Source organism: Natrix helvetica (genome assembly GCF_964273705.1).
Source record: "Natrix helvetica genome assembly, chromosome: 7".
Taxonomy (NCBI): Eukaryota; Metazoa; Chordata; class Lepidosauria; order Squamata; family Natricidae; genus Natrix; species Natrix helvetica.
Genome location: NC_138558.1, coordinates 24058246 through 24084062, shown reverse-complemented (window position 1 = coordinate 24084062; position 25817 = coordinate 24058246). Strand labels below are relative to the sequence as shown.

Sequence of the window (25817 nt, the reverse complement as noted above, 5' to 3'; positions counted from 1 at the left end):
ATATTTGGTGCCTGGCCTTACCCTGATGTAAAGTAGGCTTGGGAACTGAGAACACAGAGGGAATTATGTGTGGCTGACTATTAACTATTTAACTCTAGATGGGGGAAACTGAACAGGATCAGGACAGTAATACGGGGGTTCTGACCTCCCCTCCCCCACCCATAACATTTCAAGCACTTTTCAAGAATAGACCTTGCCAGGCAAAGGGTCGCAGACTTCTCCTCCCAAAAGCCACAGTTAGGGATTTCCATTTGGATTTAAGAGTTGATTATAAATGGAGATTGCAACTGTAGGAAAAGAGAGGCTCTGTGCATATTTGCATATTAGGAAGTATCGACTGCTTGCATTGATTCATGCATTAATAAAACCCATTAAGGACCCTCTGAATTTGTTTACATGGGGGAAAAGACGCCTGAAAAGGTTTGGAGAAATGCTATTTTTGTAGCCTCGGTATCTCAGAGATAGTAATAGCTGCTCATAAGTCAGAAGAGCCTTTTTCTTCCTGTTGCTTCTGGCAGGGGTTGATGTAGAAATATTTTAGGAATGTAGCAATGGGCCCTGCCCTACTAATAATTAGGAAAAGGGTCTCAAACACATTCGCTCCAAGTAAATTCCACTCACAATGTTATTTAAGGGTAGGTACATACTCTTTCTGTGTGTAAGTGCATGTGTGTCACACTGAAGTGGGACTGGTCCTACCAGTAGATTGAAACACATGCTTTTGGCAGCTAACTTTGGGTTTTATCAAACAGCAGCACTAAATTGCTGGTTATTTGTTTACAAATGTTGGGTTATTCTAGGAAAAGACACGTGTACTTCTCCAATGCCAGAATAATTTTTTGTTCTTTTTGTTTTGTTGTGCATAACAGTTACCTGCTTGTGCAACAAAATGCCAAGGTTTTTACAATGAAAAAGAGACTGATTGAATGTCGTTGACTTTTCCAAATTAGTGCTTCAATTCGTATGAACTTTTATTGTTTACAATGAAGCTAGGAGCCTGTTGAAATGATTGTTCTTTAACTCAGTGTTATTTAGTTAATACCTAGTGGTATCACATTGTATGCCTTTCCTTTTTTGTAAGGAATAAGCATAATGTGAGAGTGCCCTTTTCCCATAAGGTTCCAATGTTTTATGTTTACATGACAAGCGTCCTTCAACATAGTAATACTTTGGAATAGATGTGTATTGGTTTGTTTTGTAAATTGGTTTTCATGGCATACTGAAGGCATGTTCATATGACTCATAGGATCATACAATGGCATTAATCTAGAGCAGCCATGAATATATTTGGATTGAAATCAGAAAGGTTACAGAATTAATCATAAACTCTTTAAAGGTTTTACATAAAGTATTGGGCAACTACCACATCTTAAAACAAACTAGAGTGTTTTTTTTTTGTTTTTAATAATGCAATTTTCAGTAAAAGAAGCATCTAATGCAAAATAAGGACTATGGAAGCCATTCTTATGTAGCTGAAAAGAGAATATTGGGACATCCTTCCCTTTCTCTTATTTGTCCTGGAAAAAGTTTAAGAAACACTTTTACTCAACTTGGACACTGACAGTTTTCTGCTATGTATCGCAAAATATCATAGCCGTCATATATGGTTTTATTTTATTTTTTTGGTTAGGTGTCTAGGCAAGGCCAGTCTCAGGAAGTTTATGAAAAAAGCAGAGAACATCCTGAAGAAGGTAAGAGATGTTGTGTTTATAGCAGCTTTATCCAACCCTGCAGTCTCCCATTATATTGGAAATATACTACTTGTTCCCAAGTGAGTATATACAGTATTATGGTTAGATATATACGACATGATCTCTGGATTTCACTGTTGAGATAGTGGATTTGTTATGCTAAAGCCTATTTAGCTTGGATCTTGCATCTGAGTAAAACTGTATAGGTGGGCCATCTAACCAAACCCTTTCTTTTTGAATGTGGGTAGTTGGTCATGAATGTGATTTTGGTATCTGACATTGTGTTTCTGTGGCATGGGAATGTTTTCTCAATCAAGCCACTGCCCCATTTTTTTTTTAAATACAGTTTTTAAAAGATAAATTGCTTATGTGCCAGGAAAGGAAAGCATATGTATGCTATTCTTACAAGACAAAATAGCACTATTTATTTATGTACTCAGATGTTTGCTTATTTATTTACTTAAGTACAAAAGTGGTTAACAAACCTTCCCTCCCCCCCCAAAAAAACATGGTGAAGGGATTAGTTTAATTCACACAATGCACTGGAGATCTACCCTGCTATTAATTAAAGACAATTGTAGGAAGGTCTGCTGGATACTTGGTTAAATAAAGTCTTTCATTGAGCCCAGTTAAGTGCTTTTTTTTAAAACCACAAAATATTTCAGCTTCTTGTCAAATCCTGAACACAGACATGCCTTCTGTTATCCAGGAACTGTGATGAAGCACTTGTCAATAAATATGGACAACGTAAATCCAACTTGCACTGCTTGCAAACTAGCCATTATTATTTAAATGAGATATTAAGCAGATTAAAAATGGAGACTCCTCTGATGAACAGACTCACTACTATCAGCAGGGTATTGTTGTATGCCAGCCTGAACTCTTTTTCTCCTTAATTGCTTCTAATTGGCCCAATCAGAATAAGCCAGATCATGCTGCACGTATAAAGACGACTAAAGTTTTAGAATTACACATTAAAAACCAGTGCATATTAATCATTATATTAGCACACGCAAGCCACACATATATATAAACCTTTTCTTTTATCTGCACGTTGTAGGGGTAAACAGATTTATTTGATGTTTTTAATATCGTGGAGATCTGGCAGGCTGCAATTTGGAAGGTTGGAAATATTTGCTAGAAGTCAAATTGTACAGCCTATCACACAGCATATGTATGGAAAGCTAGACTCTTACATACATGCATTCTTTCAAGAGGTTTTAAAACTTGACTGAAAGCAAAGACGAATCTTTTTTTTAAAAAAGACTAAAGCTGCTTGATGAAAATCATGTTATATAAAAGTTTCTTTTATGTTAGAAATGTAAAGAACAAGCTAAAATAACCCTTGCTTTTTACAGGCAAACACATAGATGGCGTTCTGTACAATAAAGGACCTTATTCTGGTTATTCTGGGTATATCATGATGCCAAATATGAATAATGACCCATATATGTCTAATGGATCTCTTTCTCCACCAATTCCTAGAACAGTAAGTGTTCTTTATATATATACATGTGACTGACTGTGTGTCTCTCGGTGTGTCTCTGTGTCTGTGTGTTTTATGCAATGAATGTAGTAAAGTTATCTTTGGAAAGACAAACTTTGTTTACTGAGGAGCAAACATGTAGTTTTGATAACGTTTCAGAAGTCTCCTTCCTGCTATGTGGCAATTCTTCTCCTCAGAATCATTTCTAATTGCATTCAGACATTTTAATAATATTCGGAAACCTGTAATAGAGCATAAGGGCTAAATTCTACAGAATGGCTGGGTGGTATAACTTCAAGAGCAGATGTAACCATTGACATATGCTTGTAATGTTCATTATAAAGTACATCTTTGTAGATGCTGTCAGTTGCCAAAGCAATTGTTAAGTTTCTTTTAAGTTTTCTTAGGCTTAAGTTCTATTGGTTCAATTAAGCCAATCACTTCTGAAAAACATATGTAGGGCTGCTCCATTAGTGGTTACCTGAGTCTAAAGAGACTGAAGTCCCAGGCGTATATTACTAGATAAACCCAATAAATCTCAGGTTTGAGTTGGGCTAGTGATAAGACAATATTATCTATTTATGCTGGGCAATTTTTCCCCTTTACATTAATTTTAAAATGGGGACAAGTATCAAGTATTGACAATACTTTAAACAAAATGCTAGGGTTGCTGTCAATGCATTTGATATCCACAATAACATATTTTAAAACCAAAAGTTACTTCAAGAACTAAATTTTCAGTGTTCCAAGGACTAATGTTATTTTTCTCTTGTTGGGCATTCTTAATTCATGTAAAAGTTTGGGGCTTGCTTAAATAATTTATTTAATTCATGGTGGAAAATCCACAGGGTTTTTGATTTTTTTAAGTTGTTGTGTACTTTAAGAGTATTATAAAAATGATTATAACTGGAATGTTATAAAGACGGAAAGTGAAGTGAACTGTAATGTATTAAAGCTTATGTTAAAATGTGTTTGATTTAGATGGCACACAATCAATCCTTTTGTGATTTCAACTGTATTTGAGCCCTGATTGCATGAGACATGGAATTTAGCACACATCTATAAAATGCACATATCATCCTAAAATATTATGCAGGCATATAAAAAAAGGTCCTCAGGATATGTATCCTACAATCAGAGTTTCAAAATTACTTGTACATCTGGAACAATGTGAATTTAATGGCAAACTTGATTTAGCACTGTGTGATGTTTAAAACAGTGACTTCATCTGTTTCAGTAGGAATTTTGTTTTAAATTGGTGGGATTACTGCTGAGTAAACATGAATATATTGTATTGTGTGCCTAGAGATGGTGGATGCAATGTTATCTGAAGTGCTTTTGAGAAGAGATAAATCAGTGGCTCAGTGATGTCCATGATGCTTTCAAATATGCAGTTTATTGTTATATATTAACATGCTATGATTTGCCTGGAAACAAGTCAAATGCCCCAAAATTCAATCAGCTACAGTTTTATAGTTAAATGTTACCTTCTATAAAATGTTTGTATTGGCTTCCTCTAGAGACTAATAATTGGTTTGGCTTGATGAATAGGTTGAATCTGGAGAGTGCCAGTAACTTATAATGGTTTTGTATTTCTGCCTCAACTGAAAATGTGATGGTTGAAGAAAAAAATAATTATTTTTCATGCTAAATATTTTATCAGTATTGGACATATCAGTATTCAAGACTGTTTTATGCACTTAGTGATTTGCCTGATAATTAAGAAAAGGAAAGTATGGTACAATAGACTCCTAGAACGTATATCAAACATATTTGTAGTAAAGGGACTTTACTAAGGTGGTAATAATATTGTTCATTTTCTGAAATTGTCAACATATTTTCTTCTATATTGCTGTAATTACCTTGATCAGCTACTTGTTGTGCTTCTTTTAACAAAAAGATATGCTCTCAGCACAATGTATTTTCAAATATTTAGAGACTTTGTGACTAGAGATAGTTGAAAACTAGTCATTATTTTGTGTTTTCCTGTTGTTTGTTTTATTGTAGGTTGTGTCATTCAGTGATAGGATAAACTATTCTTTCTGGTTTCATTCAACTTGTGTATTGGGGGAAAAACTATAGTTACACAGAATCCCATCATATTGGAAGTGATTTTAATTGAAGGTTAGGTTTAGAACTGGAAGTAATTTGAATTGGGAAGGGAGTTGAGAGATTAAAATATGGGGGCATTTGTAGTAGAATTTAGGAGCATTCTCCCCTAAGCTCACTAGACTTCTCAAGATTTATACTTTCTTGTCATACATACAAGCGTGGGGAATCCACACTTTTCTGCCACAGCTTTTTCAACTTCCCAAAAATGATCACCGACTGCCTTTGAACTCTTCCTCTTTTTAGACAGATTCAAATGGAGTTATTGTGTGTGAGTTGGTTGGCTATATAAATCTGTTTAATTAATTAATAAATAAAAAGACTGCACTGATAGATTACGTTGAAATGGTTCTTGGTTGAATTGAAATAACCGTGTGTGGGTTTGTTTTATGTTACATGTGTGGAATTCCTCATTAGCATAATGAAAGGTCCACATATTGACTACATATGTTGCCCAAGGTGTTCAAATTCTGAACCATCCTGGGTGGTGGCCTTTTTTTCTCAGCTTACATTCAGTAGATTTAATTTATTCATGTCCAGGGAATGAAATGGATTCCATTACAAGCTTCATATACTTTCCCCTTATCTAATAAAAGTTCTGTTACCATTTTTTCAACATGTTTATTGTGAAATCCTTGGTGATTATTTCTCTTCTTGGGATGCTAATCTAATTCTACAACCCTGGATGTTTTGAGTATATCATCTGAAAATACTCTTGAACAGAAATGTACCTACAAAAATTCTCTAAAATATGTTTTAACGTAGCTTATATAAACACTTGAATGCATATTGCATAACTTGCCAAGTCAAATGATATTGTTAATAGGGTGCTTATATTTGGATATGGTATAGCAGTGTGGTAGAACAGCAGTATGTACGTCTTTTGGTTCAGTTTTCAGTGTATATGCGGATTCTATGAGGATTTCAAAATTGCACTTCTGTGTTAGATAAATTGTGTATAATATCTGTATGTATGGTACTCTAGATTATTTTGAGAAAAGTTGTAGCTTTACAGTATGTAGGGGTGAGTAAGGCTGTTCATCTTTTGGAGTTTTCTTTCTACATCTTGATTCCTCTGATTTTACTCATAGTGTTAGGCTACACAGAACAATATATGTTATGTGATGACTGTTCTTCATATCTTGTTTACAAAATCTCTTCTAGGTAATATATAACAACTAAGCATGTAGAAATTTGAGCAGGTTGAAATTTAAAATTCTGTGATTTTCTATACAAACCTTACTCGGTAATATAGTGAATTTCCTAAAATAATAACATAAATTGTGCTATGAACAATGAAAATGATTTCTATTTTTGTTTTTTGGAAAAATGTTACTTGTTTTATTTTGAAAGTTCTCCTATTACATTTTGCACAGCTTACTTTCTTTCCATCATATTATCATGGAATGTCTGAAGTTACAGCTTTCAGATTTACTAAGAAGCTGCTATAAAGTGTGGAAGGAAGCAGAAGAAACAGGTGGAGCCCCCAAAGGCAGAAGCCGCCTCTTCTCAAAGCAAGCCATCATGTAGCACAAATGTTCAGAGTGAGATGTTCAATCCTTGTGAATATAGCTTTGGGTGCCCTTTTGGCAGTTCCTGACATAGCAGAGAGGGAACTAATAGAAAGAGAGAGAGAGAAGAAAGTGAGCTATATATGTATATGTGCACGTGTTTTATGGGATTTTATTCCTGTAAATAACTGCACATTATTCACCCATCTGTATACAACCTTTCCCCCAAGCAATTCGATTAGAGGTTGGGTAAAATTTTGAGTGGCAACATTAAGTAGTTCTGTGCTATATAAGAGGTTTCTAGTTGCAGATATTAGATCGCTACTTTAAAAAATCTTTTGCTCAGTGGAAGAGCCATGTGCTTTCTAGAATAGTCAATAAACGAAGCACTAAGTTTTTTAAACTGCTAAAAATCTAATTTGCAGATCGAAGTTGAATGTTACCTTCGGTTTAAGAAACATCCCAATGTTAGTGATATCCAAAATATATGTGAATAGAAACTACCCAAATGTATAGCATAAATGTTACCAAAAACCTGATTATATGAAAGGAATCTAGTTTTAATTTCAAACCACAATGCTTTTATTTTATTTTGGAAGTCTTTTATATAATTCCTAAAGAGCTGCAAGTAAGGAAGGCATAATGTGGCAAATAGTGGACCACAAGCAATAATTTAAGCCAGAGTATGCACGGATAATTAAGAATATAATCTTCTATATTATATGTTACAGTGTCTATACTGTTCTTGTGCTGCAGTCTTAAAAAAATAAACTGTTCTTGGAGGGGGGAAAATTCTTATATGTAAATTGGCAGAGTACATTTATTACATATTCCTAATTCTATAGCATCTTCCTCTTGATAATTTTCAAAGGTTTGCAATAGTAAAAGTTGGAAATTTGCAGAACCATAGAAAATGCATTTCTTAAAGGTCCAACTCTTTCAATTTGATTATGTGGAAATGAAAGACTTTGCATTTTCTCCTTGCAATTTTCCTAATGTTGATGTTCCATGGAAAAATTCATTGAAAGGATATGTTCCTTTTGACCTCTTGCCCAACTGAGATTGTCCTTTACTAAAATTTTGAGCACAGGTAGATTTTAAAATATGCCCGTAGGCACAAATACACCTTAAAAGGATTAAGACATGACAAAATTGCAATGGTGGTGATTCAGCCAAATGATGTTGAATGCATACTTGTGTTTCTCTGCATAATAATGGATTTAAACAGAGCATGGCTATATAAACATTTTAAATAAATACATTTTTAAAAATAAACATCTTAATATCTTTTCTTTTCCATCTTGCATATCTAATGATGGTGGCATTGTAGGCAAAGACATTCAGTCTTTATTTAATGGGGGAGAATATACAGTACATACAATAATGTTAGATTAATATTTTAAAGGGTATGATTGTTTATTGAGCTTAAGATCATCATTCATCCAGTACATACATACATACATGCATACCCAGCATATATATATATATATATATATATATATATATATATATATATATATATATATATATATATATATGTATGTGTGTGTGTGTGTGTGTGTGTGTGTGTGTGTGTGTGTGTGTGTGTGTGTGTGTGTGTGTGTGTGTGTGTTGTATTTGTACTGATAAATAAAGGGAGACTAGTATAGATCTATTTCGAGCTAATTAGCTCTCATCAGCTAGCCATACCCTTACTGGGATTTTGGATTAACAATCTTGCGCCAAGTGCAAAGTAAGCAATATTAAGAAAAGATTAAAGATCAGAAAAAAGACACAATAAATCTATTTTATACCAATATAATTCACCATATAGTACTTGCTCTGTTTTTGCAAACCTCCTCCTTCTCATCTCAGCCACATCACTTCATATACTATCTTCTCCCTTGTCTCTTTTTAAAGATCTCATCCATTTCATTGGTTTCCTGGTCTTTCTATTTTTGTCGATTCAATGACTATTCTTTGATGTTTTGTGATTCTATTTTCATAAATTCTCTGCGTATAACCAAATCTCTTCAACACTGACCATTTGATTTTCTGTTCGTTCACTTGTTTTTCATTGCGCATTTCTTAAATAACCTTTTCATTGCATGTTGTTTCTCCTGACATACCCAAATCTCTTTTCGATGTTAGAAAGTATTCATAAATATATTTTAATACGCTACTATTTTCACTTTCTGTATACACTTATTCCTCATAATAGACCATACATTACTTATTATCTCACTGCCAAAATTTTAATTTTAGGGTTTCTCCATCCATTTCCTTATCTGAAATGTGCTTTCTATCAAAGTACACATATTTATTTACTTACTCTGTGTATAACTTGCAAATGTTCATATATTTTTTCTGTTGCACATGCCTATCTTTGTCTTCAATAGATTGTCAGATCCTGACTCCTTGTTGTCTAATATCTGACAACTATTCCAGTCTTCAGCCAGCTACATAACATTGCCTTCACAAAAAAAGTACATTGACATTCATGTCCATTGACCATCTCCAATGTCATCACAAGCATTCCTTATACATTTATCCAAACATTTATTAAATGTCTTTAATAAAGTAAGTAAGAGGACATTGCATATTTTTTGTTGTTCTTTATTCTATGCATGCGCTTTGCATGTATAACATTTAGCAACCAATCTCCACCTCCACATAGATGTAAAACATTCCAGGATTTAAGCAGATTCATTTTTTTTTTTACAATTCCTCAACAACCCTGCTCACATTCTGGCAAAAAAACCTCGATAGGCAAACTAATAATAATAATAATAATAATAATAATAATAATAATAATAATAATAATAATAATAATAATAATAAACTTTAATTTATAAACAGCACCCTTTCCTAAACAGGACTCGGGGCGGTGTACAGTCATATTAAAACAGTATAAATACAAAATATGGGTATACTTAAATATACAAATAGGTAAAAGGAGGAGGTAGGATGTGGACTGTACAATATTTAAATTAAAATACAAATAAACATTAAAATACATTAAAATACCCTTAAAAACTACCCAATAAGATGTTTGCCAGGAGGTTAAAATGGGACTATAAATCAGTTAAGCCAGCTAATTGGAACAGGTGGGTCTTAAGCTTCTGTCGGAAGGAGCGGAGGTCGGTGGTAGTTCTAATATCGGGGGGGAGGTCATTCCAGAGGGTTGGGCCCATCACAGAGAAGGCTCTACTCCTGGGCGCCGCCCATTGACACTGCTTAGTGGACGGCACCTGGAGGAGTCCCTCCCTGTGAGAGCGGATTGGTCGCAGGGATGTATGAGGTGAGATGCGATCCCGCATCCCTCTTTCGTTTTTGCATTCACTCATAGCAAATATTTTCTTTGTTAAAATACATTTACCATATCTTTTGGAGTATAAGACACACCAGAGTATAAGACGCACCAAGATTTTGAAGAGGCAAATTTAATAAAAATTGCACTCTGCAGACCTCCCAAAAAATGTTTTTTATCAAAAAAAGGGCATGCATAGCTTTAAGGAGGGTTATAGTGTGCTCCAAGGGGCTGCAGGGAGCAAAAAGAAACAAAAAATGGCTTGTTTTTCACAAAAATGGGCCCATTTATTGTCAAAAAAAGGGCATGCATAGCCTTTAGGAAGCTTGTAGAGTGCTCCTGGGGGCTGGGAGGGGCAAAAACAAGCAAAAAAACGGCCCATTTTTTGCTCATTTTTCCCTCCCCAGCTCCCAGGAGTACTCTGGAAACTTTCTAATGGCTATACACACCGTTTTTGCAAAGGGGGTGGGTTTTCAGGGAGCCAAAAATGCTGTATTCAGTGTACAAGAGACACCTAGATTTTCACCCTCTTTTTTGAGGGAAAAAGGTGCACTTATACTCCAAAAAATACAGTAATTTATGACCACAATTGACCCCAAAATTTATGTTGCTAAGTGAGACCTAGCGAATTTTGTCCCATTTTGCTACCTTTCTTGCCACATTTAATTGAATCACAGTAGTTAGGTTGGTGACACGGTTGTTAAGTGAAGCTGGTTCCCCCAGTGACCTTTTGCTAGTCAGAAAGTCGCAAAATGTTATCACATGATCCGGGGACACTGTAGCTGTCATCAGTATGAACCAGTTGCCAAGCATTTCAGTTTTGCTCTTGTGACCATTGGGATGCCACAACAGTTGTATGTGTGAAAAAAAGTTTTATAGGTCACTTTTTTCAATGCCGTTGTAATTTTGAACAGTCACTAAATGAATTGTTGTAAGTCAAGGACTACTGTGCAGGTGAAATGAATTGTTAGTTGCTGACCCCATTGTGCACAGCAAACGTAAGAATTATTGATTGTGGTGCTGAATTTTTACTGCGTCTGTCTCTTTGAAAAGGAGATGTTATGGCAATTGTTATTCTAAAATAGTGAACTAAAAGTTTACATATAGTGTTTATATCTTTTTCTTTGTTTATTATTGTGGGACACCATCCAGTTTAGACAAATGTAATAACAGAAAGCTATAGAAACTGCTCTATAAAAAGGTATGTGTGTGTGTGTGTGTCTGTGTGTATGTTTGTGTGTTACAACCCCTGGTATACAAATCCCAGTAAGGGTATGGCTAGCTGATGAGAGCTAAATAGCTTGAAATAGATCTATACTAGTCTCCCTTTATTTATCAGCACAAATACAACAAATTTACAATAGTGACCCAGCCTCTAATAACCATTGCATTTGTTCCCATCTTCAAAGATTGGATATGTTTGACGGACTGGGGGAAAAGAGGGAAGGAAGGAGGCCAGGAAGAAGAAGTGGATGGGAAGAATGATGAGAAAATGGAAGATTAAACACCAGGTTATTTCCACTGGAAATCATCCTGACCTAAATCCTACTTTACAAAATAGTAGTGTCAGAGGGCCTCGAAGAAGCAAAATAAAAGGAGAATTTATGTTGTTAACCTTAAAAACAACAATTGAAGTAGTATATATTGTATTGGTGTCAGATGCAAACAACCAGGTCCACACATGTAGAATTAAAGCTAACTACTTTATTGTATTCTGCCTATAGCACAGGAATCTCCCTAGACTGCTTGCCTTCTCTTGGGAATGGATAGATAAGGTTCCAAGCAGCTTGGGAGACGGGGCTCAGATCTGGACTTTTGCAGCTGCACAACAACTCAAAGGTAACTCCCTGCTTGATCCCTCCTTTCTGTCTGGATAGGACAGGGGTTAGCAACCCGCAGCTCTGGAGCCGCATGTGGCTCTTTCATCCCTCTGCTGCTGCTCCCTGTTACTCAAAATAGGCATCACAACCACCAATGTGCGATATCCACCGGCACACAATTTATTGAGTCTTTCAACCCCTGGTAGGCCAACCATGGACAAATCCAAGAAAAGAAAAGTTTCAGAAGAAAACAATGTTTAATTCAACTACATATGCTAATTTTGTGGACTCTCAGGAAATAGTCAGGCATGGGAAGAGTTTTATGGTTTCTAGTGTTTGTTTGTTTTTTAAATGTGGGAAACTGGTCCAAATGGCTCTTTGAGTGTTTAAGGTTGTCGACCCCTGGGCTAGGCGCTTCCTAACATCTGGCAAACAGGCATTGTGTTGATCTGTTTGAAAGATACTGGTCTGTTTGGATCTACATGTAGTTGGCAATCAAAAAATTAATTTCCAACGACATGCAGTTGGTTATATATTATTAAAGTTAATAAATTTCATCTTCAAATAATTCATGGGCTATGACAAGATATGTGGCCTGAATTAAGATACATTCTGCTGAATTATAGTGTATTAAATAAACCATGTTGGCTGGGTTCCCACATGTTCAGACATAAACTATGATTGGCACAATGCACTCAATGGGCTAATGCCATCCACTAATGAAAATCAGATAATACCTTAGCATAGGATAAAAACCCATGATGCAAATAGATTTTCATAACCTATTCTCTGGAGTAAGAATTAGAAATTAACCTTCCTGGGGAACATTTATGGGTGCAAGTGTTAAGGTTGTAATCTGACATCTTCAGGATAGAAATTTAGAGTACATTTGCAAGATTAACCTGAAAGCTAGCTAAATCTATTGCCTAATGTTTGCAGCAACCACATAGATTAGCAACCTAACGTACTCCAGGTATTGCTGACAAAGTATGGCCAATAGCAAGGGGTTGAGCAATGTAGTCCAACATCCTTTGCCCAGTGACGTGCAGTCAGGTGAGGCAAGTGAGGCACAGCCTCACCACTCTCATCATGAAAAAAAAAGGAAAAGGAAAAAGCTGAGCTAGTTGCTGCCTCACCGTGGATGACTCTGCTTAACCTCACTGGTGCTCTCCCTCCCCAAGTGTAGTGACTTCCTCCCCAGGCCCCCATTCATTTCTCTCTCACACACACACAGCTGGATAAAACTATATAAAAATCTAGCCCAGCTTCACTGATTACAAGTTTGAAAAGGCAACGTGGCTCCACCTGCAATCAAACTACACTTGGGGAGGGAGAGCACAAGCGAGCACTGAGGAGACCACAGGAGGAGGCAGGAAGCCAGGCAAAGAGCCATGCTGTAGTACACACACTTCCCCCCAGCCTCTTTCTTTTGGAAGGCTCGGCTTGGCTCCCCTCCGGCTTCTCGGCCTCTCCTCTCACCCCAGCCTGCCAGCAGGAGGTGGTGGGTGGGCTTTATTGTGTTCCAGGCATTTCCCACCCAGACAGCAGGCTGCATTTGCAATGGTGGAGGTGTTTGGGAAAGGCAGCAGGGGAATGGGGGGGGGGATGGCAGAGGAGCTGCTTTCAAGCCACTGGAAAAGATATCCAATCCAACTTTTGTGGGGGGGGGGTTGTTTGAGAGTGAGTGAGAGAGGGAAGGGGTAGGAGAGATAGTCCAATCCAACTTGTGTGTGGGGGGGGGGGAGGAAGGGAGAGAGGGAGGAAGGAGGGGAAGGAGAAGAAAAAGAAAAAGAAAGAAGGAGCAAAGGAGAAAAACAAATGCTGTCGCTTTAAATTGGAACTGAGCATGCCTGGCTGTGGAATTCTGGGAGTTGAAGTCCACAAGTCTAAAAATATTTGAAACCCAGCACTGTGTCAGTGCCTCACCAGTCATAAACTTCACCGCACGTCACTGCCTTTGCCTATGCTATTTTAACAGAAAGCTTGATATGAGTATTGTTCTACATTGTGAATATCTCACCCTACGAACTCTGCTATTCTGGATGTGTTCATTTTCTCTATACTGTGTAGTACTTTAGTATAGTAGTTTAGTAGGTGATATATCTATCAAAGTATTCATATTATCCTCAGAGAATTACAATTTAAGAGTGGGAAGGTCAAACTATAAACAAAAACTGCTCTGGCATTTGGAAACTCTGGAACAACAAAGTGCAAACTGAAAAGAATAAAACATGGCCCTACACATCTGGAAAGTGTCATTCTATTGCCACATTTCTGGTGTGACAATGGGGTTGACACAACTCTGCTGAGGTATATCCTCTCTATCTAAACCAGGGGTGTCAAACTGGTGGCCCATGGGCCACATGTGTCATGCAGACACCACACTCACCCCAGTTTGTGAAGGGAAAAATGTTGTGATATATCATATGACAGCAACATGATGCCGGGAGTTTGACATCCATGGTTTAAGCTGATGTAGGCTTTGAAAACTTTGGGTAGAAATAAAATTGGCCGACTTATCTATTACAGTGGAAAGTAATATTGCAATGTTTAGCAAAATAATGGAAATAACTTCATAAAGTACTTTTCAGAAAACATTTTTGTACAGTATTTGCATTCATACAACCAAATACATATTTAATTTTTAATTGATACATCTTAAATATTTCCTATTTGCATTATTTGTTAAGATAGCATTATTAAAATGTGTACCTGTGATAGTCAGCATAATATTTTTTCATTACTTAGTGCTGGAACAAGAGTCAAATACTTCATAAGCAGACTGAAAAGCTGCTACAGAATTATTCCACTGTCCACAGTTGCTTATACAGGCATTTTTCCAAATACCTCAAAGTAATATGAAATGGCTTTTAAGAGATGACATTCTTTCACTCAAATAAGCTTGGGTTAATATTTTTTTAGAATATGTACAGATTGATTTTTACACAGATTTCATTAGGCTCATTCAGTAACAGTGTGTTCCAAAAATAAGTTGTTATAAATAAAATTGATGCAGAGATCTACTTCCTTTGTACTTTTGGTAGTTATGAGAGAAAAGATTTATCTAATTATTTTTTCGTTGCTGAATCTTTACCTTCCTCAGAGCTACATTTTACTATTTTATGAGGCAATATATGAAAGAATAAATCATGTTTCTATCCATTTTCCTGAAAAAAAAAAGAATTTTCTCAAAGTAGTCATGGGACACATAATATGTATCACATGAAGTAACCCAAATTGACTACTTTTAAATGCAGTAATCCAGACAAGTGAACTAACTTGCTTCTAAATTAAGTTTTTGCATTCAATAAACTAGTCTACTTGGATCTATCTAATGTGTTAGTAAAGTAGTATATTTTCCTGACTAGGTTTAGACATTCTGAACATTAAGGAATATCAATGTGTACAAGTCTATTAAAGATATTAATATGATGCAAGGTAAGAGAAAGAATGGGTGGAACCATCTGGTAATCTCTAAAAGATTGTGCCTGAAGATCGACATCAAGATAGGCAAAAAAAGTTTGTCTAGTTTCCTAATATATAGTAGTTAGCTGATTCATAATACTATTTTATAATCTTAAGATTTGGTTTAGAAACTACAATGCGTTAGTGATTGTGTTTTGCCCAGAGTCATCTTTGGTGATATAGGAAACTATTAATGTGATTAATCAATAAATTAAAAATGAACAATGTAGCAAGTAGAAAGCCGGTTTGGTCTAGTGTAACGGTGTCAATCTAGATTTCACTGAGGGCCGCATCAAGGTTGTGTTTGACCTCGGGGAAGGGGGTTGGGGGGCATGGCGAGGGTGGGAGTGGCTAGCTCTACATCCAATTTTGGCTGTGATAGCCTCCTACAGCGCTCTGCCACCAAAAATGGATCCCCGCTCTCCCGAGCTCTGTTTTTGCTGGCAGAGGCACTGTGGGCTGCTCCTTCGCTGTTTCCAGGGCAGCCCCACAGGCCAGATCTAAGCACCCTGAGGGCCATATCCGGCCCACAGGTTTTGAGTTTGATAGCCCTGGTCTAGTGGTTAAGACACCAGGATAGAAAGTGGGTGACTGTGAGTTTAAAACCCATGTTAGCCATAAAAGCCAGCTGGGTGACTTTTGGCCAGTCACTTTCTCTCAGCCCAGCTCACCCCACAGGGTTGTTGTTGTGGTGAAAATAGGAGGAGGAAGGTATGTTGATATGTTCACCACCTTGAGTTACCCTGTTTCCCTGAAAATAAGACCTCCCTGGATAATAAGCCCAACTGGGCTTTTGATGCATGCGCTAAAATAAGCCCTCCCTGAAAATATTGCAAATTAGCAGCAGCCATGAGGTGACCACACTCTCCACTTCCTGCACCTCAAAAATAATACTTCCCCAAAAATAAGGCCAAGCACTTGTTTCGGGGGTCAAAAGAAAATAGGACCCTGCCTTATTTTGGGGCAAACACGGTATTTGTAAAAATAATAAAGCAGGGATACAAATTGGACAAGACCAAACAAAATCTAATGTGTTGTTGTACAGTCTATGAACCCAGCCAATGTATCAACAGTACATATCTGGAAGTTTAAAAGTTAGATTTTGGAATAAGAGTGCATGAAATATGCAATGGATGTGGAGAGGGAATGTTGCCATACAGACATGGTATGTTTTGAAACAGAGTTCCTTTCATAAAAAACAAGAATTGTTGTAATTTGCTCTCAGCATAAGTTCCACTGGTCATCTCCAATAGTCTAAACCAGGGGTCCCTAAACTTGGCAACTTTAAGACTTGTGGACTTTAAGTCCCAGAATTCTCCAGCCAGCTATACTGAGAATTCTGGGACTTGAAGTCCACAAGTCTTAAAGTTGCCAAGTTTGAAGACCTCTGGTCTAAACAGACATCTCAGCAAACTACCCAAACCCAAATATTTTAAGATTCTGAAAGACTGGGAATATTAATTAATTGGAATCATCATTATTGACACCATATTTGCTAGAGAAATTTCATGAAATCAGATCTTCAGTACTAGAGCTATTTCAACTAAAGAGATATGCTATTCATTTTATTTGGGCTAGAAAAAGTTTATGATGTCTCTCCCTGATATTAAGAGTTTAAAGTGGGATCAGGGGTTTTGGCTGCCGCTACTGCTGGTTCACTCAGGGATGTGCCGAGAGAACCTGCGTGTGCAGTGAAACAAAATTTGCTCTGCGCATGCGCAGGAGACAAAAACAAGATGGCAGAGCCTATGTCGCTGCCGAGAGAACCAGTCTGGGCACGTGACAGGCCTGGGTTGCTGCTGGTTCCAGCGACCCAGGACGACAAGTTACTACCGGTTCGACTGAAGCGGTCCAAACTGATAGGAACCCACCTCCAAGTGGGATGGAAAGATCTCTGTTTAGTTATATAAAGAAGCTTCTTCTGTTGTCAAGAACTGGTGAAAAAGCTAAAACTGGCATTTGAGTGATGAAGCATAAGAAAGGGGAGATTAAGTGTAAATGCAGCCACCTCTTGCATTCCTGCATTTGTATTTCCTAGCAAAGTTATGCATGTTTGCCTTCAGGAAATGTTTTAAAACTGATACTAGCAGTTGTACCAGAATAGTTTCTGGACTAGTATTTTAAGCTAGTAGTCTTATCGTTTAAAACAAAGGTGTATTTTAAGGTAACTTGTAATAAAATAAAAGATCTTATGTATGTCCTTTAGCAGCTTTCTAATCAAAGCCCAGAAATTACTCTCTGTCTCTTAAAACTTAGAAGTTTGTCAAGCTCATTTTTATTTCTTTACCATGTACAAAAATTTTCAAAGGAAAAACCACTAACTTTATTCCAGGCTATAAAAGCTTCCATGCCAAGAAATGGATTCTTACTAGCCAGAGGCGATCCACATTTCTGTAGACTTGATACATGAATCTCAAGAGAAATTAGATATCTGCTCTTTACCTCTGCACAACTCTGCATAGAAGATAGGTCTGTGCGATATAATACTATTGAATTCCAAAATGTATTTTTTATTAAAAAGAATTTACTTTAAAAATTGTGTGGCATGCATCCTTACAATCTTTTGCTGTTAAGTTAAAACAGACATTGCAGAAAGCTTTGGCAAGAATTGGCAATAACGAAAATGAAACTGGTCCCCCCCCCCTTGTTGTTTGCTAGAACATACTAATCATTACTTTGTACTTTGGTTTTGAGTTTTCAGAAGCGTTTTGCTTTGAAACAAAATAGGGAGATGAGTTTTTAGTATCCTAGTTGCCCTTAACCTGGAGGTTACATGGGATATTCTTGTACCCCAGAAGTCTGTTCTTTCTATTGTATAAGGTAAAGGTAAAAGTTCCCCTCGCACAGTGGTGGGTTTTCATTTTTTTACTACTGGTTCCCTCATCCACGCTCGGGCTCTCACACGATGCTTCTGCGCATGAACAGAAGTGTCCAGGTGGGTAGACGTAGCCTCCCGCTGCCACCACTACTGGTTTCCTCGATCTGGGCCGAACCGGGAGCAGCCCACCTCTGCCCTCGCACATATGTGCTAGTCATTCCAATTCTAAGGGACAGTGCTCATCTCTGTTTCAAAGCCGAAGAGCCAGTGCTGTCAGAAGATGTCTTCATGGTCATGTGGCCGCCATGACTAAACCCCAAAGGTGCACGGAATGCTGTTACCTTCCCACCAAAGGTGGTTCCTATTTTTTTACTTGCATTTTTACATGCTTTCGAACTGCTATGTTGGCAGAAGCTGGGACAAGTAACGGGAACTCACTCCATTACATGGCGCTAGGGAATTGAACTGCCGAACTGCTGGCCTTTCTGATCGACAAGCTCAGCGTCTTAGCCACTGAGCCACCACACCTCCTTTCTATTGTATACTTCATTCAAATTATATTATTTATTTATTTCTGAGATGAATAACATTTCCTGAGGTTGTTCTCCATAGAAACCTATGGGGACTGCTGAATTTTGATGAAATTCTTGTTTATGAAATTTTAGTTGCTTTTATTGACTGTGGTCTTTATTGACTATGGACACCTGGTTAATCCGGCCCTCCCAAGACTGTTTATTTTCTGAGAGTTATCCAGAAATAACTGCATTCTGCATTCTGCTTGACTTTTTGAAAGCTTATGATGTGACCTTTATAATGATTTTATATCATGCAAATCTCTCGCTGCATTGTTCTAGTAAAGGTGGAATATTCTTTATAGAATAAATGTTTTTGTAGAATTATTTAGTTTTTTTTTAAAAATGTATCATGTTACACAGTACATCGGGTTGTCAAATTGGTGGCCCTTGGGCTGGATGCATCATGTGCAGGCCCCACCCACCCCAGCTCCGCGAAGGGAAAATGTTACGTGACGGCAATGTGACACCACGAGTTTGACACCCGTGCCATACATTATATATTCTCCACATCTGAAAGTTGCAGCTGTAGATCAGATAAAGCAATGCTTAGGGCATAAGTATTGCTTTTCAGAAAATTAAAAATGATATTAAAATACAAGAGAAGGAGCAATTTCATTTGTAAATAAAACAAAAAGCAATAGATTTCAAATTCCAGAGAATTACGGGTAGGAATCAAAATAAGAGAAATGTGAGCAATAAAGGTAGTTGGTGAACTAAGGGCGGTCCAGCAATTAAGTGCTAATACAATATTATTGTTATAGAGCAATCAGATGGAATAACTACAAAAGTATTGCTCTATCTTATGCATCTATTAATTTTACTAAGAATATATCTTCAGTTGTGAATTTACTAATTTCCCAGCTACTGTATGCTAGCTATCCCAACACATTGGAGAATAGCAAATGAGGAAAGCTAATTTAGAGTTGGTTTGTTAGCTGCCTTGTAATCTCCCTCCTTCCCTCTCCTTCCCCTTTCGAATCTCCCTTTCCCTCCCCCTTCCTCCTCCCTCTCCCCCTCCCCTTTCCCTCTCCCTCTCCCTCTCCCTGCTCAATATTGTTTTTCAGCTAGAAAAAGCAAACAACACTCTGCTTCATATTTTAACTAGCTAGCAGTGGGAAGTTTTAAAAACTTTTCTGGTTGAAGCAACAGAAGGAGTAAATGAGGAGGAGTAAGAATGATGGGGTTGATGTGCTTGCCAGGAATGTTCACGATGCAAAGATTTGCTGTACTGTTGACGATGATAGCTTTTTAAACATCCTCAATCTGTTTCCTCTACCCTTGTGTAAAGTTGAAGTGAATGGAAATGATAAGATAATTCTGTATCTCTTCCAGAAATATGATAAAGGTTTTGAGTGTTCAGTAAATGTATCTTACTGTAAATAGAGAACTAGGAAATGTTGATTTAGGCTATCTCTCATTTTACTTGATATTTGTAAGCTAGCCATAACTAAATGTTCTCTGTGCAAAACAAAACAAAATAGAATCACACTGTTTACCTGATTGGAACCAAATGAATTTCATAACTGATTTTTTTTTATAAAACCCCAATTTTATGAAATTTATGGACTAAAAACTATACTACAGACACCAAGAACCTGTGAAAACTGAATATGATCAAAGGAAAAAAATAAAGAAATGTGTTGATATGTACAAAATAGAATTTCATAATTGCAAATGCTGTGCATTTTGTTGAATCCTAAGTATTGTGAGTTCGGTGCAGATGACACACTCTAAACAAAGCATTTATTGGTTTGTTCATATAAGTTGCAAAATGATTTTATACTTATTTGGTGATATAGGAACATGGATTTTGTACAAAGTTTAATTTAAAGATGAATATGCTGTGGAAATAATTATCAGCTTTTTATATTTGGAATAAGACAGTCATATTCTTTTGTACTGAGATTTAAAATTAAATTACATAATTTCAAAAATATGTGAAAGTCAATGATTTATGGTAGCTTTATTCACCTATATATTAGAGTGGATATTTTTTTTTATTTCTGAGTGAATGTATTGGGATTACAAGAATATTAAAATTAGTTCATTACTAGGCATATGTAATATGGAAGGCATCTAGGTTAGCTAGGGTACTTGAAATGTAGTTGGATTTCATGAATTGCTTCAAGCATTAATTTTCTAGGCTGCCTTTTTGTATTTAGTCTTCCTTTATTTCATTAAGCATCCACATCCATGTCCCTAATAATCAGTTCATTTTGTGTGGTCCAAGATACAAAAATCCTCCCTTCTGTTCCTTTCGTAGAGAAAACATGTTTTTCATTTTCAGAGATTTTATATAATTTCATATGTGCTCACCCACTTTTCTTCTATATTAGTTTAGATTAAAAACAAATGCTTCTCCCCCCACCCAAAGTTTGCATGTAGCAATTGCAGAGTTGTGGGGGGGAAAATAAGTCCTATTTCAGCTTTTTGTTTCTTTAAAAACAGCTATCAGTGATGTCAGAGTCAATACTAAAAGCATTAAGAATGCTGGCAAAATGTAATGCAGCTGCAATCCAACATGATGCTGGAAATGGGGTTGAGAACATAAAGGCTTTCCATATTCCCAGGGCGCACAACTGCTTGCGGCCTTGGCTTTGATCTCTTCAAAGGCTGCTCCCTCCTCCTCCTCCTCGGCGGAGAGACTTGGCTGCCACTCGCTTGCATTGAAAAAAGGCAGAGGTCTCTATTCAGGCAGAAATCAATCACTGTGCAGGAACAATTATGTGTAATTCAACCATCATGAAAACAGGATGAGATTATGGGTTTGTTACCTGAGTGACTGTGTAGAGATGGGGAACTCTGAACACAGGAGTCCTGCTGACATGCCACATCTTGATGACAATTATAGACATATGAATGATGTGGCGGGCGGGGGAGGTGTGATGACAAATGCTGGTCACGCTGTCCAGCAGAGCAGAAAATGAGGTTACAATTGGGAGATAATGTTTGCATATGTAACCATATTTCATCAAGCTGGGAAACTTCAGGGAAGAGGAACGCTGGGCTACAGTTAAAAAAAAAACCCAGAAAGTATGTCCATAACGTTGTGTACTTGATATAATTCATCTTCCCGTTTGTTTAGAACTCTTGTCAAGGGATTATATTGACAAATATCCCAGCAATGTTTGTAGATATGAAGATGGGATGGCGGGAGGGGGCAGGAGGAGAGAATGGTGACAGGAATCATGGGTAATTCCAAAGATATCTAAAATAGGCTGCTTTAGAACATGCCTTAGCTTTGTGCTTGCTAGTGATGGTTGATGAATTGCTGGCCTTTTGAATTGCAAGCATAAATGCCTCCCATTGGTTTTCCATCCAAGTTGGGCTTCATAGTAGTATTTGCGTAGAGTTGAACTTTTTTTTTAATGTGTAGAGATTTTAAAGCTCCTTTCAAAATATTCCAAACACAAGCTTTCTATTTCATCTGCAAACAATCTTTTTTTAAAAACAAGAGAAGGGAAAGATTGCTACCCTAGGAGCTGATGTAGCAACAGACTGATTTCTTTTTAAAATATCTTTATTGACAAAGCAACAAAAGTAGTTTAAAATAGCCAGTTTACTCTAGTGGTTCAGACGTTGGATTAGGAGCAAGGACACCTGCTCCTAATCCAAGTTCCCACCCTGCCTTAGGGACAGGCTTTGGAAGAGTTGTGTTCTCTAAAGCTTGCAAAAACGGCAATGACAAATCACATATTGCTTAGAATATTGTTTAGGCTTGTCTGTCTGAAGTCAATTGACTTGAAGGCAAAATAAATGAATAACATTCTTAACTGAGAAACCATCCAGGACTGATGGATTTTTAAAATGTCACTTTATTATAAAATATATGATCACCCACCTGTGTCTCTCTCACACACACACACCAAAAAAAGCAAAATGAAATGCTAAGAGATGGCTCGTTGTGAATGCCATCAATACTCAGTTTTGATACATGAGCTGGATTTGCCGTTTATGCTGCTCAGGCTTTAGACATCAGAAGCGTGAGAGTTGCTTTGAGTTACAGATCTTCAAACAATAAGTCAAAACAAAAAATCAATCCCGCTGGTCCCTGGCTGTAGTCATCTAAAGATAAAAGAGAAAAATAAAGTTATGTTAAAGCAGATAGAGAAAAGGAGTAGATATGTCAAGGAAACACAGAGGACAAGTGTAGAGTTGAAATGGGCCTAGCCTGAGCCAACATCAATGCATTTTTATCTTATCAAAAAGTTTTAGGTTTGCCAACTCTCTTCAATCTAGATCCACTCTGCTTCAGGGCAGCCTGAAGCACTGGCTTCAATGAAATTGCTTTCTTCTACTTTCTTAAACATAATCACAGAGGAATTAGAATATATTTCACTCGTGGTGTAAAACTTTACTGTAGACTTCATTGGTAAATTAAAGACTGAAATAACTCCTCCATGCTTCACTAAATATGAATTCAGGTCTTTCTGTAACATTTAATGAAAGGCCAGTTAGGCAGAGTCGACAAAAACCTGATTTTCTCATAACTTCATGTATGTGTTAAGGTGTTTCCTTAGTAATAATATGGAAGTGCTTGCCACTGTTTCCCCCCACAAGGTTCCCAGTCTAGCCTACAGTTTGATAAGACACTGACAGTCCCCTATTCACATTCTCACCAGGGTCAGCCTGCTAAGCTTCCAAAACAACTAGTCACAACCATAAAAGTAATCTGAAACTTACAGCTTTCTTATTTGAGAGAAAATTCAGGTTTTTTGTAAATTAAGAGAAAAAAGATTTTAAGGGAAACATCTTGATTAGTTTAGACCAGGGGTGTCAAACTCAATTTCATTGAGGGCCGCATCAGGGTTGTGTTTCACCTCAGGGGACCGGGGGGAGTGGGTGTGAGTTGGGTGGGCATGGCCAGATTGATGTCACTCATGTTGGGAGGCACCTGTGGTGGCCCGAAAACTCTGCCAGCAAAAACAGGCTCCCGAGTTCCGTTTCTGGTTGCGACGGCCTCCTGCAACCCTCTCCCAGAGAAAATTTTCACAGACAGAAGCACCACAAACTGGTCCTTTGCTGTTTTCAAGGCGGCTCTGGATTTCCAAGGCGGGCCGGATTTGGCCTGCGGGCCTTGAATTTGACCAAGCCTGTCCAACTTGTACAGGGGAAGGGGCAATGTAGACAAATTAAAATTTCTTGTGGACTGCAGAGGAATACCTTGATTACCATATTTCAGTGTGTAAGACACATCTTTTCCCCCCAAAAAAGAAGGTGAAAATTTGGGTGCGTCTTATACACCAAATATAGCCCCACCTACCCCTAGCTGATTGGGGGTTTTCCAGCTGTCCGATCCACCCACCAATCAGCTGTGCTGAATCAGGCTGCAATAAGTGCTAAAGCTGACCTGGCTGGTCAGAGTTTGCAGCAGTGATCACATTCAGAAAGCACACACAAGTAACAGTGTAGAACTCTACAAACAGATTCATCAGGATTCAAAATAATAATATCTAATACATTACCAAAAGCAACTTTTCCAAATAGCAGTAAATACAAGCAAAATACAAGCAGTTTCACCTTCAGTTCTCGGCTAAGCCAGGCTCCTTCCTGTCTCTTAGTTGCTCACCCGGCAACTTTGAGAGTCCAAATAGCCCTCATTGGCTGACGTGGTTGCTATGCCTATTCATTGGCTGGCCTTGTTACCATGTGTCAGCTGAATACCATGGATGCTGGTAGGCAGAGGCAGATTTTTTCTTCTTATTATTTTCTTCCCCAAAAACTAAGGTGTGTCTTATTCTCCGAAAAATATGGTAGATGTTTGATGGCTAGCAGAGTGTTGGCCTGAACTGATGGTAGTGAGGCCTGAAAGTGTTAGGGATTCTTGACAGAAAATTTTTGAGGGCAGTATAGCAAATTTATTGACTTTTTATAGAGTGCCAACACAAGGTTGCTTAGTTGGGCCATATATTGTGCAGGTCCATTTTAGATGTTTATTACAAATGAATCATCTACAAGGAGAAGGTATGTGTAAGTGAGCCTTTCCTAACATTATCCAAGCACCATGGAGAAGCTACATGGTTAATCTATAACCTCTTACTTTCTGGACTGCAATGTTTCCATAATCCCGATTTCAGTTATTTGGATGTGTTTGTGGATAAAATTGCATGACCTATAAACACACATTATGTAGGCAAGCATGGTAGACTGTCTGCCTATATCATAACTTTTAGGCATTGAATGTGGGTTGAGTAATTCTAGTTATTCTCTGGGTTGACATGTCATGTCTTCATTTGCCAGTGGGAGAAACTTGCTCTGAGCCTTGAGATACTACAATTAAAATTAATATGAAACGAAATGAAATAATTCAAGCAGAAACACATTTAATCACACAAATGCCTGCTTAACCATATCCTTACACAAGCCTAGATTTTGTACAGCTTGAGGAATGGGATAAGCAGCTACTGAGAATTCCTCCTAGCACATTTTTTGGATTTCTAGAAGCCCATCTTGAGGCTGCTTTTAATAGTTCTTTCCTCTGTTTTCTCAGGGCAATAGAAGGTATAGCCCAGCAAAGGGAAAACATATGTAAAATTATTGACATATACCTGGTTACAACTTTTGCAGTACTTTGGCAATCATGAAACTAGAAAATACGTCTTGGAAGAAATTATCTTTGGCTTAAAATTATGTGCAATTCAGTTGACATGGACTTTTTCAGTTGTTGTTATAGCAGAGTTGGGCAACCTGTAGTGCCATAAGCAAATCTCCAAAACATTGTGCCAGGACATGAGACACTTTTAGGGGTTATAACTAAAGTGTATATTTAGTGTGATATAAATAAAAATGATTAAATATATCAGAGATGGTATTCAGCAGGTTGTAACCAGTTCTGGAGATCCAGTAGCAGAAATTTTGAGTTGTTCAGAAAACTGATAAATACTCTGACTGGCCCCTGCCCCCATCTATTCTCTGCCTCCCAAGTCCCAGCTGATCGGGAAAAAATTGAGATTTTGCAGTAACCTTCCCCTGGAGTGGGGAGGGAATGGAGATTTTACAGTATCCTTTCCCTGGAGTGGGGTGGGAATGGAGATTTTACAGTATCGTTCCCCT

The 25817-nt window shown here is 37.4% G+C and overlaps 1 protein-coding gene across 8 annotated transcripts in view; it reads left to right on the top strand.

Annotated features, from left to right (window-relative positions):
- LEF1 (lymphoid enhancer binding factor 1) overlaps positions 1-25817 on the top strand; it is a 113213-nt gene that overhangs the window by 2723 nt on the left and 84673 nt on the right. For all 8 annotated transcript variants that reach the window (XM_081959096.1, XM_081959100.1, XM_081959101.1 and 5 more), the window contains 2 exons: positions 1631-1691; positions 3050-3180. In XM_081959096.1, the coding sequence (XP_081815222.1) occupies positions 1631-1691; positions 3050-3180 (192 nt within the window). The remainder of the gene's footprint in view (positions 1-1630; positions 1692-3049; positions 3181-25817) is intronic.